At 55.2% G+C, this 17494-nt stretch overlaps 6 protein-coding genes across 6 annotated transcripts; 3 read left to right on the top strand and 3 right to left on the bottom strand.

Moving 5' to 3' along the window:
* Window positions 1-6: 6 nt before the first annotated feature.
* Window positions 7-4248, bottom strand: PHYSODRAFT_469568 (hypothetical protein; the record flags this gene model as incomplete). Its single annotated transcript, XM_009517728.1, has 3 exons — window positions 7-1551; window positions 1792-2127; window positions 2650-4248. The coding sequence occupies 3 exons, from the start codon at window positions 4246-4248 to the stop codon at window positions 7-9; spliced, it is 3480 nt and encodes a 1159-aa protein (XP_009516023.1).
* A 246-nt stretch (window positions 4249-4494) lies between these two features.
* PHYSODRAFT_552451 (hypothetical protein) lies at window positions 4495-6429 on the top strand (the record flags this gene model as incomplete). Its single annotated transcript, XM_009517727.1, has 2 exons — window positions 4495-4995; window positions 5068-6429. The coding sequence occupies 2 exons, from the start codon at window positions 4495-4497 to the stop codon at window positions 6364-6366; spliced, it is 1800 nt and encodes a 599-aa protein (XP_009516022.1). The 3' UTR covers window positions 6367-6429.
* Window positions 6430-6570: 141 nt separating this feature from the next.
* PHYSODRAFT_552449 (hypothetical protein) lies at window positions 6571-9909 on the top strand (the record flags this gene model as incomplete). Its single annotated transcript, XM_009517726.1, has 3 exons — window positions 6571-6690; window positions 6758-8041; window positions 8333-9909. The coding sequence occupies 3 exons, from the start codon at window positions 6571-6573 to the stop codon at window positions 9866-9868; spliced, it is 2940 nt and encodes a 979-aa protein (XP_009516021.1). The 3' UTR covers window positions 9869-9909.
* PHYSODRAFT_309503 (hypothetical protein) lies at window positions 9896-10663 on the bottom strand (the record flags this gene model as incomplete). The annotated part of the gene is made up of 3 exons (XM_009517725.1): window positions 9896-9955; window positions 9998-10210; window positions 10283-10663. 3 exons carry the CDS (start codon window positions 10661-10663, stop codon window positions 9896-9898), a joined length of 654 nt encoding a protein of 217 aa, XP_009516020.1.
* Window positions 10664-10828: 165 nt separating this feature from the next.
* On the top strand, window positions 10829-14872 carry PHYSODRAFT_322378 (hypothetical protein; the record flags this gene model as incomplete). Its single annotated transcript, XM_009517724.1, has 2 exons — window positions 10829-12747; window positions 13360-14872. 2 exons carry the CDS (start codon window positions 10829-10831, stop codon window positions 14870-14872), a joined length of 3432 nt encoding a protein of 1143 aa, XP_009516019.1.
* Window positions 14873-14934: 62 nt separating this feature from the next.
* On the bottom strand, window positions 14935-16912 carry PHYSODRAFT_309501 (hypothetical protein; the record flags this gene model as incomplete). Its single annotated transcript, XM_009517723.1, has 3 exons — window positions 14935-15300; window positions 15368-16600; window positions 16799-16912. 3 exons carry the CDS (start codon window positions 16910-16912, stop codon window positions 14935-14937), a joined length of 1713 nt encoding a protein of 570 aa, XP_009516018.1.
* Window positions 16913-17494: the final 582 nt, after the last annotated feature.

The raw sequence follows: 17494 nt of genomic DNA, 5'->3' as shown, positions 1-17494 counted from the left end.
AATTGCTTAGCTCGTCGAGCTCGGCGCTACCATAAGTGCTAAACAGTGCAGATCTTCGTGCCGCACAGGCGCTTCATCTCCACTGGTAACCAGGATGTTCTGTCGCTGCAAGAAACGTTGCAGACCCTGCGTCGACATCAGCGAGCACATGACATCAAGTCGCACATCCGGCTCAGAGCTTTTCTTCTTGTCATCCGTGGCGGTTGCTCCTGTGTTAGCACCCTTCGTGTCCTCCGCACCAGAGACATTCTTTTCCTTTTCGACTTCATCAGCTGGGAGCTCCATAGCGTCGCCACCAGTGAACCCGAATCCTTCGCACACTAGATTCTGGTCAGGTGCTGCATCCGAAAGGCCTTCGTGCATCGCAGCAATGGTCTTACGCGCAGACTCCTTCAGCACAGGGTCATCGGACGCTAACTGTTCTCGGAGCTGGAAAGCGTCACCAACGGTGAGATGGCCATTATTCACCAAGAACTCAATCTGCGCCTTCAGCACCAAGCTCTCTTCTTCTGCATCAGCTTGCTCTTCGGTGCCGTTAGACGACGAGGTTGGGTCCTCCACAGCAAGCCCCAAAGTCGCGACAACAGACGGATACATGGCAGCATTAGGCAGTGCGATCAACAGTGTGGCCTCCTTCGAGTTCGGGTACGAGAAGTACTTCATGTAGCTATTCCACCAGGTTTCCCCCGCCACAGGCTCGGATAGTTTCTTCGACTCTTCATGCTCCAGCTCACGTAGCGCCCGAGCAGCTTCTGTGCTCACCCACTCCCAGAACATACCCCAAGTCACAGGCCCTTCAAAGGCATCGTCTTGAATCACTGCCATAGTTCTCTCGTAACCACTCTCGGAGATGGAGCCCATTGCATCGTAGAGCTTCTTCATGAGCTTGATACAGTCTTCTTTCGAGATTGTGCCCGTGGCTTCGGGGTCGAACTCGTCAAACAATATCCTGGCTCCGAGCTCTAGCCGATCAATGTGCTCCTTTGCGTTCTGTTGACTTGTGAAATAGCCTGCTGTTGACGCTGAGTATGCCTTAGATCCTGCAAAGAAGCCCAGCATGCCACCAACAACCGCTGCACTCGTCGCCGCTACAATACCTACAGGGCCAGCAGCAAGTCCTGCTGTACTCCACAGCCCCAGCGCCGACGCTACGCTGTATGCGCCAATGCCTGCACCTGCCGCTGCGGCTGTACGACTTGCGATGACCTCACCCGTCTTCAGTCGGAAGTCCTGCATCATTAGTTGTTCCGAGGTTGTCGAGAGAACGCCAAGCGACTTGCGGTCGGTATACCGCTTGCGATAGTCATAGTACTCCTTACCGATATCCACGAGAATCGATGCAATCGTGAGTGGTGCAGCTACAGCACCACCCAGTGCTGAAAATGTTCTCGCCATTCCATTCGCCAGAGCAACACCTCCAGCTGCACGGATTCCGCTATCAAGAGCACCATCGCCGCTTGCAGCCACTAAAGTCTTGAAGGTGCTACCAGCTTCACCGTTATCCAAGCGGTAGCGAGCCACCACACGATCAGCCAGCTTTGTTCTTTTCGACTCGAGGATTTCACTTGTGGTCGCTTTAGCCAGAGACGCACCTCGCGAAATTGCCGACTTCTGAATGAAGCCGATCATGAATTTGGACGAAGCGAAGTGAACGACAGCTGACGACTGGCCTTCTCTCCAATCTTGAACAGTTGCCAGACCAAACGGAGTACTGACAGTCGAGCCAGGAGGAAACACGATCTGCTTCGCAGCAAGAATAATTACAGTCTCTGCTTCTTCGTTCTCCTGTACTCGTTTCTCGTAATCCAGTGCGCCGTCACTGAAATGAACTGCCACTTCGTCCATGAGGTCAATGCAATCGAAAAACTCCTCTTCGGCCATCGCCTCCATAGCGGCGTTGTCATACTCAGTGGCACAGTCGAAGAACTCCTCAATCAGCTCATCCTCTGCTGCGTCTTCTTGTTGCTTCAGAGTGATCAAGGCTTGTTGAGCTCCTCTGATGCATAGCTGCTTAGCAGTGCCATCCCCTGTGTCACTGCCCGATTCAGCAATGGCGAGGGTAGATGCATCTTTCCTCTTCTTCCGCTCATCCGCTTGTTGGAGAAGTAGTTGCGTTGTATTGGTGTGCTGCGTATTCCGGTGGTCTTCAAGCAATAGCAACAAACAATCAGCTGGCATGTTTCGCACCACATCTGCCTGACGCTTCTTCCTCGACATCTCCGAATACTGCGACCACGCATTCACGATCAGCGCAACGCTTGCACCCACAGCTACGGCACCGCCCACAATGGATACTGTTCGCAATCCAGTACTGGCACCTGAGCTACCCACTGCTTGGCTGGGTGCTGCTACATCGCCCGCGATGATCTCTTCCGGCTCCAGATACATGACTTGCTCGTGCTGGTCGGCACCGATTCCGACGGTCCGGGTCACGCGAATTCTATCCGGCGCGAAAATATTGTCGTGGTTATTCGGAACAAGTCCGCTGCGAACGGACGAAGGAGTGCGAAGTGGGTTTACCACGGTCGAGCTGGGGGTGGAAAATCTCGACTTTACCTTCGACACCGCTCCGGAGAGATTATCAATCACGTCCCGGAACGTAGCGATGGCCTCATCGAGAGTCATCCCATTGACCGTACCGTTGCGTACAAACTCGTCCTTCAAACTAGGGGAGTCGTTCAAATGCGTATCATATGTCTTCCGTGCTTCAGCGTCTGATAGCACTTCATACGACTCAGCTAACAGTTTAAAGATCTCCTCTGCGGAGGCTTGTTCCTGAGGATTGGTCGAGTTGTTCGCCCACCGATCTGGATGCCACTTCAGCGCCAGTCGCTTGTAGGCGCTTCGAATCTGTCGCTCCGTCGCGTCTCGAGGAACACCAAGACGTTCGTAAAAGTCCATTGAGGCGTTGATTTGGATCGAGTTGGAGCGGCGCGCCACAGCGTCCACGTATGCACTCATCAAGTGCTGCAGGATCGCGTTGCCAGTCAAAGTAGCAGTCGAATCATCTTCCTTGTGCAGTGCCTTGCTGATAGCATCCGGGTCAGAGTAGCATTTGTAGTCGCACCCACTCTTCGAGAGGAAAATGAACGTCCCGCACGGAGAATACTGATAGTCGATATCCTTCACGAGGTTGAAATCGCGGAACTTCTGGAACGTGTTCTGCAGTATGCTCAGACTCATGGACAAGTAGGCCGAGCTGGCACTTGGGACGGTTCCGGTGTTCGCAGTAGCACCTAAATCCACGAAACGTTGTTGCATCTGAATGGGTAGCAAGTTCACCAGCGTCTTCGTTGCTTTCGTGATCGTTAGAAACCGCTCGGTCGTCTTCGCTACCATAGCCGCTGACTGCGCTACATTCAGAATACTTGGGATGCAGTCGAACTCGTTGACGAATGTTATCACACGCTTGTTAAGCCCCAGAGGACCCAGAAACGACGCCAAATCTGCCGAGCCAACGTAAGGAGCTCCAAACCCAATGGCCAGCAAGCGCGGAGTACGAGTTATCACATTGCGCTCTTCTTCCGGCAAGCTCTGAAGCATCAATCGAAAGTCCAATCCATCAGTCGTCGTTGCGCTAGTATCTTCTGCTTCCTCCCGCTTTTGCTGATCGTTGTCTCGCTTTTCAAGGAACAACCGCGTCTTCGTTGGCAAGTGCTGGTACACCAGTTCGCAGAAAGCCAGCTGCGCGATGCTGCCTCCAATAGAATGGCCGCACAGTATTAACATCTTCTTGAGCTGTCGTGCTTGGTGGTTGATATCCTGCAAGTCCAGTCGCTGAGTCCGCGTCCAGAACGGTGCGTGGATCCTCGCGCCACCGAATCTGTGCACGTAGGGCTGCGAGAGGGGCACCGCCGAGCCCACCACTGTCTGCAATACATCCGCAGGCTTGGTGGCCCGCACTGCGCAGATCACAGCCAGCTCGGACTGCATGAGCACGTAGTCGGGCGTGAACGCCAGCACCGGCAGCTGCAGACTGTGCGGCAGCGGAGACTTGCGCACGTGCATCTCCAGCTCGCGGGTCGCGTGGTCGTTTGCCTGTTTGTCGGTCGCTGAAGGCTCCGACTGCGTTGCAGACAGCGCCGCACACAGCACGGCGGCATTCAGCAGCTCCGTCTCGCTGGACGCCACCGCTCGCTCCTGGTCGCTGCCCACGGTCGAGTCGGTCCACCACCAGGCGCGTTGCTTGGGCTGCGAGTCTTTCTTGAGCCTCTGGGCTGGCAGCGAGACTGCAGACGTCGACGCCATGGCTGCGATGTGTTTGTGTCGACTGGAGGCGAGCGCAGGATGGAGATGCACGCGATACCTTCCTCTTCTCCCGGTTGTCTGATTTGGCGTGAGACGTCCAAATGACGAGCGACTGTGGAGTGTAGCCATGTCGGAAAAGAATGCGGCATTAGGTCATTTTCCACCAATGAGCTGCTGGAGTGTAACGGAAGGGGAGCCCACCGGCTCGGCTCATTTTGAAGCTGGCTGGCTACCCTGTCGATGATGATGTGGGCGTCGCTGCTGCTGCTTGTGGCTGCCGCCGTGTCCTCGGCGATGGCCGAGGACGACTATAAGATGCGCGACGAGGTGGACGTGGTGGCCAACACGATCCGCCCGTACGCGAACCCGACGGAGACGTACCAGTACTACAAGCTGCCCTACTGCAAGCCCAAGGAGCGCCAATGGGACGACCACGACCTGGGCGAGCTGCTCACGGGCAGCCGCAAGGTCGTGACGGACTACCGCCTGTACTTCGGCGTCGACCAGACGTACGCGCAGCTGTGCAAGCTGTCGGTCACGCAGGACGTCATGAAGGCCTTCAAGGACGCGGTGGATGAGGACTACGAGTTCGAGATGTACGTGGACGACATCCGACTGCGAGGCCAGGTCGGCTACCTCATCCAGGAGGGCATCCGCGAAGGCATGAAGCTCCACTACTACCTCAACACGCACCTGCACTTCGACATCGCCTACAACGACGTGGAGGCGGAGGAGGGCAAGAACAAGGTAAGCGCCACGAAGAGTCTATAGTGGTGTAATTCGTCGACTCACTGGGGCGTGTTGCTTTTTGCTGTTCAGATTGTGGCTGTCAACATGACCATGGCGTCGTCTGACCCGGATCTCGAGTACCACTACGCGCTGTCGCCTGAAAACATTGCCAGGTCGCCTGAAGCAATCTTCACATACTCGGTGAAGTGGCACAACCGACCGGACCTGCTGTACGAGAACCGCAACGTGGAGAAAGAGCTGGTGGAGCCTGACGACCTGGAGCTTCACTGGATCTCGGTCATCAACTCGTTCATCCTGGTTATGATGCTCACGGGCTTCCTGTCCATTGTGATGATTCGAATTCTGAAGAGAGACTTCTCGCGGTACACGGATCTGGAGACTGGGGACGAGCACTCGCTGGAGGATGACTCCGGGTGGAAACTGTTGCACGCCGATGTTTTCCGGTTCCCGAGTCACTTGAGTGTTTTCTGTGCGCTCAACGGTGCGGGTGCGCAGTTGTTTGTGATGCTGTCGGTGGTCCTTGCGTCCTCGTTGCTGGGGATTGTGAAGCCTAACAAGCGCGGTGGCATGATGACTGCGTTCATCGTCCTCTACGCTCTCACAGCTGGCGTTGGCGGATTCCATTCTGCTCGGATGTACCGTCTACTCGGAGGTCAGCGGTGGGTGTGGAACATCTTGATGTGTGTGCTGGTGATTCCGGGTCCCCTGGTTGCGATTTTCTCGTTCTTGAACTCGGTCGCGATTTGGAACGATTCATCCGCAGCTCTGCCCTTCGGCACGATCATGATCGTGCTCGCGCTGTTCATTACGGTGGCATTGCCGTTGACGATCATCGGAGGCATCGCAGGACGGAACTCGACTGGCGAGTTCAAGTCACCTTGCCGCACCAACAAGATTCCGCGCGAGATCCCCTCTGTGCCCGGCTACCGAAGCCCCTTCATCCTGATCATTGCGGCCGGGTGCCTTCCGTTTAGCGCCGTCTACATTGAGCTGCACCACATTTTCGCTGCTATCTGGGGCCACTCGATCTACAAGCTGTTCGGCATCCTATTCCTGTCCTTCGTCATGCTCGTGTTCGTGACGGCGTTCACGACCATCTCGCTCACGTACATTCAACTCTCGTCCGAGGACCACCGCTGGTGGTGGCGATCGTTCGTCTCGGGCGGCACGACGGGGCTGTTTGTGCTCGCCTACAGCGTGTGGTACTACACGAGCGTCGCGGACATGACGGGCTTCTTCCAGGCGGCCTTCTACTTCGGCTACACGAGCATGATGGCCTACTGCTTCTCTGTCATGCTGGGCTTCATCGGATTCCAGAGCTCGCTCTTCTTCGTCAACAAAATCTACCGGGCCATCAAGGTCGAGTAACAGTGCAGGAGCTAGTCGAGCGATACTGAATGGTAAATGGCAATCATATCCGTGGTTTGCTTCACTACTGCGCAATGCTCGTCACAGCACAACCTCGCGAAGGGGATCCTTTGGCTTGGATACGTGTCTTCTTGATTGGCCGAAAAGCATGGTGTCCGTCTGGCGGCGAACGGACACGGCATAGGCATTCCCCAAGCAGCGGGCATGAAGGTAGTCAAGGTCATCGCACAGAGGGAGCCTCCGCCGCAATGGGGGTACCTGGCGTTCATGGTCGGCATGCTGTACTTGTTGCGCCGCGCCAAAATCAAGGACATCCCGCGCGAGGTACGCGCGAGTTAGTCTTAGTCATCTTGGCGTCGGTATATTGACAGTGCTGCTGTTGCTGTTGTAGAATGTGCTGAGCTTCTTCGCTGCGATGCTCCCCACGGAGCTCTCGCACAACTTGCTGACTGTCAATGCCGCTGTGATCTACAACCTGCACAAGTCGAAGAAGCCTGTATTGTCGGGGTGGGTGGGGTCGACTGCTGCCTTGCTGCAATGCCTCGTAATGATTCGGCTGGCGAAAATGTACCGCGACAATGTCTCCGCCAAGCACGTGATCCGGGACGCAATGCACACCTCCGATGTACCCTCCGACAGCGTGCAGCGCATCGGTGAGATCAGCTGGAAGCAGTGGCTGGCCGTCTTCTTGCCCGTTCCTCAGCCCGTGTCACTCTGGCTGGCATTCCCTGGAGTCGCCAAGGTGCAAACAGTGGCGTATGCCCACGTCGGCAAGAACAAGACCACGCCGCTGCTTATGGACGTGTACAAGCACCGCGATACGCCGTCCAATGCTCCGATCGTGTTGTATATCCACGGTGGCGCCTGGGTCATGAGCACCCGTGAGACGCCTCCGCTCCCGTGCATCTACCAAATCGCCGCTCGGGGATGGGTAGTGTGCGTGTTCGACTACCAGAAGTCTCCGAAGATCGCGTTTCCCGAGCACTTGATCGATGCCAAGCGTGCCATCGCGTATCTGCGTCGAAACGCACATGAGAAGTTCGATGCAAACCCCGACTACATCGTCGTTGGAGGAGAGTCTGCTGGCGGCCACTTGGCAAGCTTGGTGGCGCTTACTGCGGCCGACAAATCGCTGCAGCCCGGGTTTGAAGAGGTTGACACGAGTGTCCGTGGCTGTATCGATACTTATGGAGTGCACGACTTCAAGGACCGACACGGCGTGTACTTCTACAAGGACAAGGATCACATCTTCGTACGCTTCATTGAGCTCCTCGTAATGCAGAAGAAGATGGGCGACGCCGATGAAGAATGGGAGAAGGCCTCGCCCGTCGGCTGGCTGCGCGAGGAGAAGGAGAGCGAGCTGCCCGCCGTCATCCCGCCGTTCCTCGTCTCCCACGGCACGCTCGACACGCTTGTCCCGTTCGGAAGCTCGCAGGTTTTCTTCGAGCAGCTGCAGCTCTACCGACAGCGCGCCCAGCAGGGCCCGCTGGGCGGCGTCAGTGATGTTTTCCTGGAAATTCCAGGAGCGCACCACGCGTTCAACTACGTGATGTCCCCGCGTGCGCTCGCCCACGGCCAGGCTGTGGTCGCCTTCCTCGACAACCTGTACGCCAAGACCAACGACATTCCAGTGCAGAGCGCAACGGCCCCGGCTCCAGCCCACATAGAGGAGCTGGTGGAGGAAGCAGACACTGTGGCTGTCACCGCCACGGCGCGACTATGATATGTGGTGTGCATATACAGTAGCGTTGAAGTGTGCGCATGTGTCCCCAGCAATCCAATGATTTACGTCACGATTTGCTTCAGCTTTTTCGAAGCACCAATTAATTTTTGTCGACTCGACATTTTTTTTACTTTTTAGGGCGTCATCTGAGATTTGTATTGCGCTCGTCTGTCATTTCCCGATCGAGTCCCTCGTGTGGCAAAAGGTGTCCGTCCACCGCGTGACGTCCGCCGTTCAAGGGAGCTCGACAGTGGCTGTACACCGCGCGAAATACCACCAGATTGCTGCACGATGAAGGTCGTCAAGCCCGAGCCTTCGCCGTACCTGAGCAACGAGCGCCTGACGCGCTGGGCGTACCTGGCGTTCGCCGTGTCCACGCTGTACGTCGTGGAGCGCGCCAAGAACAACAAGATCCCGCGCGAGAACTTCTTCGGCATGGCGGCGTCGCTGTTGCCCACCGAGCTGTCGCACAAGATCGCAGTCATGCACGCGTGCCTGATGGGATTCTTGCTCAAGAAGAAGATGCCGATTTTCTCGCGCTGGAGCGGCGCGTTCGCGGGCCTGGTGCAGTGCGTGGTGGCCGCTAATCTGGCGAAATGGTACGGACAGAACCTCTCCTCGAAAGAGGTCATTCGTGACGCGCTAGTCGCCTCGGATATCGCACCGGCGCAGCTGGAGAGCATCGGCCGCATGTCGTTCAAGCGCTGGCTGAGCGTGTTTCTCCCACTGCCCCAGCCCATGGCCGTCTCGATGAGCTACCCCGGAGTAAGCAAGATCCGCACGGTCACGTACGCGCACGTGGGCAAGACCAAGACCACGAAGCTGCTCATGGACGTTTACAAGCATCAGGATGCACCAGCGAATGCGCCTATCTTCCTCTACATCCACGGTGGCGGTTGGGTCATTGGTGATCGCCGTATCCCGCCGTTCACCTGCGTGTATCAGGTCGCCTCCATGGGCTGGGTGGTGTGTGTCATCGACTATCGATTGTCCCCTGGAGTGGCATTCCCCACGCACTTAATCGACACGAAGCGCGCTGTTGCTTACCTCCGCCGCAACGCCCGCGAGGAATTTGACGCGAATCCAGAGTTCATTGTGGCAGGCGGCGAGTCTGCTGGTGGACACTTGGCTAGTTTGATGGGTCTCACTGCTGACGATAAATCCCTACAACCGGGATTTGAGGAAGTGGACACAAGTGTGCGCGCAGTCATCGACAACTACGGCGTTCACGACTTCACAGACCGACATGGAATTTACTTCTCGCGCGACAAGACGCACGGACTCGTTCAATATCTCGAGTTTCTGGTGATGCAGAAGAAACTCAAGGGCAACACCGAGGACTTTGAGCGAGCGTCACCGATCGCGTACCTGGATGACGAGCGAGCAGAACATCGCCGCGACGTTATCCCGCCGTTCATGATCACACACGGCACGCACGACAACACGGTGTCTTTCAATGACTCGCGTCTATTCTTCGATCGCCTGCGTCATTACCGCCAGAATCTCCCCAAGGATATCGCATCGTATCAGGCTAAGCAGCTCGGGGGCGTCCAAGATATCTTCGTCAAGGTGCCGTACGCCAGTCACATGTTCAACTTCCTGCTGTCTCCTCGCGCATTAGCGCACAACGATGCTGTCTGTGCCTTCCTCGACAATGTGTACCAGAAAACCAAGGAAGTGCCTCTCGAAGCTCGGATTCTTCCCAGCCGCGTCGAAGAGATCCCATCAGCAAAAAATGGAAACAAAGAGGTGCCTTCTGCCACCATGGCGAGGCTGTGACGCAGTACAATTTGTGAAAAATAAACGCTACTTATCATTGCTTCCAGCCTTGAGGCGCGCATGATAGATGAAAAGCTCGTCGGGGTACTCGAAGCTAGCGAAAACCTGCGGGCTATCTTCGCCTGAAACCTCTTCCACGTCGAACGTATTGCCAAGCTGCTGTAAGAAGTTGGCTTCGATCGACTCATTTCGAGTCTCAAAGCTAAAGAACACGTCGGACGTTGGCGACACCAGCTCGTGCAGCGTCTCGATCAGCAACAGGAACGCCGAAGCGTGGTAAAGCACATCCGAGAAGACCACCACGTCGACACTCTTCTTCCACGACGCTAGACGACTGCACGTCTTAAATGGCTCTCCCCATTGACACTCCTCCGTCATCGGCGCAATAACGCCACTTCGATCGCCGAAATTCACGTCCACGTTCTTGGCCAGCAGAGGCAGCGCGTACTCCTGATCGGTGACCACGACCTCTGCTCCGAGCACAGCGAGCGCCATGCCGACCAGCCCGACACCCGCGCCGAGCTCCACCACCTTCTTTCCTTTGAACTGGAACTTGCACGTGGCTTGGCCATCCTCGCCCGCCTCGGTCTGCAGATAGTCCGCCAGCAGCAGGGCGGCGTCCCACACGCAGTGACCGTGCGACGGGAACGCCGGCGTGCCAGCGCAGATCTCGCGGTCCTGCACCGCAGTCAGCGACACCTCCTCATTGGTACCAGGTACCTTGACCACATACGTGAAGTCGCTGTCGTCGGGTCGGCCCCACAGACCGTCGCCGGAGTCGTTCACGTCGGTCATGTTGATGACGGCCAACGAAAATGGACATGTAGCCATGTAGCAGGCCAAACCTGTGTAAATGGATATTTCGGAATGATTGTAGTTAGCTCACGTTGATTGACCACACTCCCCAACAAGACCAAGAGCTCACGCGTGTCATCGCCGCCGCGCTGCTGGGCGGTCACAATGAGTTCCGCGGCCGCGTCTTTGTCGTCTATTGAGCATGCGCTGTGGGCGTTCGTGGAGTCCTTGGCGGAGCCCCCCGCGACGCCCGCGCAGTCCGCAGAGACGCAATTAGAGCGGATCCAGCAGCAGGCACACGATTTGTTGGCCAGGAGGCGCGAGGCCAACGGAACCGACGAGTCTCCAGCCGCCCCAGCTGCTGAAGTAGCTGCAGGCAATGGAGAAGTCGATGGGGAAGGCAGGAAGCATGAGAACCGCGAAGCCACGACGACGACTGAGGCCGAGGAGAAGATGTACGAGGCCGTGAACGAGCGCATCGCTCGGCGCATGATCGACGGCGTGGAGCAGCCCAATCGAGGCGCAGCAACAACCAGCAATAGTGAGGACAAGAGCGACACGCTGTCCGATTGCACGACAATCACCGAGACCTCCAGCGTCTACGGGATCCACAACACGTGGGTGGACCTCGCCACGCTCTACTCGCTGCCGTTCGTGATGAGCGACAGCAATCACCGCCTGAAACCTGTGCCGCCGCTTAATATTGCACAGGAGCAAAGCCACCTGAACAAGATTTTCCAGGAATGCCAGCGCGCAGTGCACACGATGCGGGCGGTCGCGACGGTGGACGCACTTCGCAAAGTTCTGGATCGTGGGGTTACCGTGCTGCACTTCAGTGGGCACGGCGGCCGCATCGTTGGCCAAAGCCGGTATCTCATGTTCGAAGACACGCAATGTTCTGGCCTAGCGCATTTGGTGGACTCGGCTACCTTGCGGAATATATTGAGCACTGGCACGAGTCCTTCTGTCGTTGAGGAGGTCAGTAGCAGCGAGAACAGTATCTCGGTAGAAGTTGCGGAGGACGGCGTACCGCCAGCGAGTGAGCTGAGTTTGCCGTTACGAACACTATCTCAAGTTTTGTCGTCTCGGAGCACGAATAGTACGCTCAAGCTGGTATTTGTGTCATCCTGTGATTCAAGGGATATCGGTGAAGTCTTCATTCAAGCTGGGGTAGCCCACGTCGTGTGCGTGCGATCAGAAGGTCGAGTACTTGACGAGTCGTCCGCCATGTTTTCGTACTCGTTTTACCATGCAGCTCTCACAGGGAAAACAGTTCAACAGGCATTTGAGATTGCGCGTGTTCGTGTGAGCGCGGAGATGCGGATCCCTGATGGCGAAGGTGATAAATTCGTGTTGCTGGAATCATCTCAACTTCACGCTGAAACGTGTCCACTCTGGTTCGGTGGGGAAACGCCGCGGGCGATTGAAGTGAATTTCGTGGAGAAGAGCTGTAGCTGCAGTGCTTCTACGCAGCAGTTCGTGTTTTCCGACATATCGGTGGGCAAGTGGGTAGACGTAAGTCCGTTCAACAAGTTTAGCAAGACCCTCCCTGCTGTGTCAGAGTCGTTCGTGGGCAGAGAGCAGGAGCTGCACATGCTGGCAGAGCTTGTTAACACGCGGCGACTCGTGACGCTGCGGGGACCTCCTGGAATTGGCAAAAGTACGCTATCGATTAAGTTGGCTCATTTCCTGGCTGACCGCAACGCATTTCCAGATGGAGTTGCTTTTATTCGTTTGCGTGGCGTCCAGTCGCTGGAAGGAATGGAGTCGGCTATCAAGAGTGCTTTGTTCCCTGAAGGTGGTCGTGAAAAAGACATGCCACTGGACCAAACGCTTGCCGATAGAAAGGTTCTTCTGGTCATGGACAACATGGAAGACCCGGTCAATGCGAATCCGACGTCAACGCGCGACTTTCTCCTGCAATTGCTGCAAAATACGCCGTCGTTGTCGTTTTTGATGACTGCGCGGCAAGCAATGGGTGGCGGCATCAATTGGTTTGATGAGAAGGTTGTGTCGCTCAATCGGTTGTCGCACTACCACGCAGCAGATCTGTTCATCAAGAAGTCACCGCGTGCTCTGCTTGTGTCAGAAATTGGTGATATTGATACCAGCGGGACAAAGTCAATGTCCACGTCGATTTTGGAGGCATTGGTTGCTCATCCATTAATGGCGTTCCTTGATGGTCATCCCCAAGCGATCTCTTTGTGTGCGCCGTTACTTCAAGACCGATCCCTGTCTGAGCTTACACGCGCTGTGCTTAGTCGTGGTGTAAATGAACTGCAAGTCGTGGGTCTAGCTGCACACGACCGAAGCGCACTCAACACCCTCGTGGCTTCGCTGGATGTTTCTTTGGAGCAAGTCCGGATGCACCATGGACAAGATGCAATCAGATTTTTTGCTCTTCTTGGATTATTACCCGCGGGGGCCATGCCAGCTGATTTCAAGAGTTTGTGGGGAAGTAACTGGGAAGGCCTGGTGGAGACGCTGCTACGATTCTCACTTATACAGCGAAATCGTATCCCAGGTTTTGCACTTGCGAAACGAGGTCTGCCTAAACGCAGCAGTACCACAGGAAGCAGCGCTCTGGGAGGCAGCAGCAGTAGCTCTAGGCGGAGCTCCAGGTCTCGCCATGCTTCTAGTCGTGGGTATGATCAATCTTTGCTGGCAGCATTGAAGTCGTATAGCGACTTCATTAGCAATGCCACCGAAGCGTCTGGCAAAGCTGAGAGCGTGGAATACGAAATCCCTAATGGCAGGGGCGGATCTCGTCGTGTGTTGAACGACCGAAACATGCTCAACTCGCTTACGCGTAGTGGACGGGCGTCTCGAGTTTCGGAACATGTTGAACGTATGGATGACCAAGCAGAGATTATGGCCGTATGCGTTTCATATTCGACTTTCCCGTTTATCGCAAGTTACGCTCGCAGTTTGCTTGGCATGTACGACGGCGATGGTGCAAAGAACGAAGTTTTGGAGTCTCTCTGTGTTGCTGATCGAGACTTGTTCCTCTACAATACCTCAAGGCACTTCCGGAAAGTCAGCTACTGGGTCTTTCAGCACATTTGCACACTGACAATTCAATCCAGTGCTGCCTACTTGATCTTGGATTTGCACGAGTCGAACCTGTGGATGATCCTGGATCTCCATATGCGCATTATTGAAGAGTGGCAAACAGAAAGCAAAGTATCGTCGCCCAGGCCGACAAGAACGTCTTTAGACGCTGGTTCGACTGCAGAGAATGTTAATGGCGAGGTTATCAACCTACGGGAGAAGATCGCCGGATATGTGATGGACGTAGCGTGCTACCTGGCGCATTCTCTGTTCTTGTCGGGGCGCCACCGAGGTGCTTGGAATGCAGCGAATAAGGCTCTTCACATCGCAAAGCAGCACAAGAATCCTCTTTGTCAGGCGAACATCCGCAAGTTGATGGGTGTTCTACTCACAACCGAGACCAAGTTTGACGAGGCTAAAGCCCAATTCGGTACGGCGCTCATTCTGTACAAGACGGTGGGGAACAAGATCGGCCAAGCTGCATCTTTAAGCGCGATCGGAATGATTCACTCTAGGAACGGCAATTTACGAGGTGCACACAATTGCTTCACGAAGGCTCTGACGCTGTACGAATGGCACAAGCACTCTCTCGGACAGCTGAATTGCCACCAGCGACTCGCAAACTTGGAGAAGAAACTACGCGATGGCGATGGCTCAGCTCACAAGAACGGACCCAACTCGGGCCATAGCCATCACTATGCAGCAACACGGCGCTTGCAAGGCGACCTCAACCGAAAGCGCAACGGCGAGTACATTGTCCGATGGGTGGGGCACGAAACAAGTTTATTGCTGGAATTGCCGTCTGCAATAGTCGAAGATGACGCCCAATCTCGTTCAGGGACTTTGACGACCTCTTCTCAAGGGCTGCCCTTCCCGCTTGGCACTACAGCCAAGGCCACCGCACCAGGTGTCACAAATACTCCGAAGAAGGGAAAGCCCAGCTCACTCACTGAACAGAGTGAGAAGGACCGAACAAACTCTGCTGCGATCACAATTTCTACTTCGACAGCCTCGTCGACGAGCGCAAGTTCCAACGACGGGCAGGGTGACAAGTTCAAGAACAGCAGTTTTGCCAAGAGAAAAGAGTACGACAGCAACATCCGGAAATCCGCCGCGATACCAACCAGTGCAAGCTCGAACTCAACATCCGAGCCGTAGCTACCGTAGAGTTCAAAATTGTTTAGTGTGAATATTATCGTTCCATGGCAAAAGGGAATCAATCACCACTCGCCATCGCTGTCCTCAATTTCGTCATCGATCTCTTCCTGTAGAGAGAGCTTATTTATCGCATAGGTGCTTCCACCAACGCTCGGCCGAGTTGCTGGCCCACCCGCCCGGTCCATGATGGTCAAAAATGGCTCCACTTCGAACGCAAACACATCGCCAGTGCACACATATTGAAGCCCTAGATGTCCACCTCGAGTGGTCTGTAACATTTCTTCTCGTCGAGAGACAATTCGTTGCTTTGCAGCGTACGTCCGTGGCCGCGTGATCGGTCGAAACGCCTTTGGGGCGGGATTCTCATTCGTGACCGCAACAGTTCGCATAAGAATGGCTTGGGCAACGTCCCTCGAACGCTTGAAGACCTATAAATCAACACAAAATCATTTCGATGAGAGCAGGATAACCAACATTAGAGACGAAAAGGCTTACCTCAGAACCGCTAGTGCCGTTGTACGATTCAGCGACCATCACTTCGCACAAGCTCATTAACTCGAGCGCGCCAGAAAGATCCTCCACTTGCGAGAAATACGCAATGCTGTTCTCATGAACAAGCCCAAGGACTCTATCCAAAGGCATTGCTGACGCATCAAATATCTGGTCATAGTCAACTTCGCTCGTATCACTCTTCGTGTCGCTCTCGTCAGCAGGCTTGCCTTGCATCATTTTGCCGTGCAACAGCTTTCCAACCACGTGGAAGTCCGAAAGAAAAGGATCACGAGCGCCGGGGTTAGTCGACACGGAAGACTTTGACTCGGAAGATCCAGAGGATGCACCACTCTTCTTGGCCTTCTTGCTTGGATTTACTTTGGGTCTCTTCAGAGTAGGATTTTGCAATAACTGCAGCATGTTCAGAGCGTGCCGCATATCACCATTGCTACTGTCAATGACCTTTTGGATTTCCGCCGGCTGAGAGGCACAGTTCTCTTGAGCGGCAACGCGGGTGAGATGTTTCTTTAGCTGTGCAGATGTAACCGCGTTGATATTGATGACTGTCGTGAGTGGGGAGTGCATTACCTCGCGCGAGAATTTCCGGCTCAAGTGATCCAAGTCAATCTTGCTTCCTCGGACGTCACTGTAGATGCACACGACAGGAAAGCGGCATCCACCAGCCGGGTCCACCACATGCTGATAAATACGCTGAAGCTTCTCTTCGTACTGTGACGGATCTTTCGACCACGACTGCGGCCAGCTCTCAATCAAAATCAACTGACCGGTGCCGCTGGATGCAGCCTGAGAGCTGTCGAGACTTTGCTGACTGCTCGATAGTCGACGTTTTCGACCGATCGAAGATGTCGGCCTCGATGTAGCAATTGGAAGAGCTGCGTACGCTGACGAACGGTGAATAAAGTCTGAAAAATCGTCAACACTCGATACCTGCGGCGTCCAAAAATCATCTCGCAGCTTGCGCTCATAGTTCAGCTTGCCAGCAGCCGAGTTGTCTTCCCATTCTTTCACGAGTAGTCCAAGTTTCCGCGCTACACACCTCACTGCAGTGGATTTGCCCGATCCAGGTGGACCGCACAAGAACAGCAACCGCTTCTGGAACACACCTGCGGATGGCGATGCGTTCCTCTCCAGCCACTCGGAGATCTCCTGCACCTTCTTCTTGTTCACACACAACTCGTCCACTGTCTTCGGGGTATATAAATCAGCCCAGAGCCCCTTACTAGGCGTTGCTGCTCTCGTCATCCTAACGTTGGGTCGCAACCCGCTGGTAGCCCCACTATGTGACGCAGCAGAGGTGACACTAGCTGCATCGTCATCGTCACTGCCGTTGTCACTGCTGTCAATGACCTCAATTGGCTCAGACTTTACCCCCAATGATGCCTTCTTGCTGTTCTTCTTCTCTATCTTCTCCACTGGCTGGGAGAGCCACTGCGACAGCTTCCGCGTCTTCCGCGGCAGTCCAGGCCGCGCGCTCTCGCACAATTCGCACTTGGAGGCGCTGGTGTCTTCGTTTATGAACGTGCACATCTGACACTGCCACGCGTCATTCTTCTCCTTCTTTTCCTCTTTCTCCGTTTCCTTCTTCTCCTTCTTCAGCTCCTGAGTATCTTTGAGTTGAGCTAGCAGCTCCACGTCCGAGTCGCTGCTGCTGCCGATGGACTCGCGATCTCTCTCCGCCCTGCACAGAACCAACACAAACAGCAGCGCACCACCTTCAAGTCAGCTCTAAGTCCACCGCATCGTGCTGGAAGCGCGCGCTCACCGCTGTCGGAGCCGCCGCCGGCCGCGCTGCATGGGAGCTCTACGCTTTTGAAACTTCAAAAAGTGGTACAGATTTGTACTGTACCAGTTACAGCGGCGGGTCAGGGACAATAATGACGGCGGAGACTGCGACGCCGGCGGAAGCGAAGGAGGCGGCGCCGACGACGGCACCCGCGGCGTCTGAAGGCTGGGAGAAGAGCTTCAATGAGCACGAGAAGGAGGAGATCGAGCAGTCGATCAAAAGGTAAACTTTAATTAAGTGTGCTTTTAGTGGACGAAGAAGATAATTAATTTGACGGATGTCACGATCTACAGTGTGAACGAGTTTTCCCAAGACCTTGAGCGAAT

Source organism: Phytophthora sojae (assembly GCF_000149755.1).
Source record: "Phytophthora sojae unplaced genomic scaffold PHYSOscaffold_1, whole genome shotgun sequence".
In the NCBI taxonomy this organism is placed as follows: Eukaryota; Oomycota; class Peronosporomycetes; order Peronosporales; family Peronosporaceae; genus Phytophthora; species Phytophthora sojae.
This window is presented reverse-complemented; position numbering and strand designations above follow the sequence as displayed.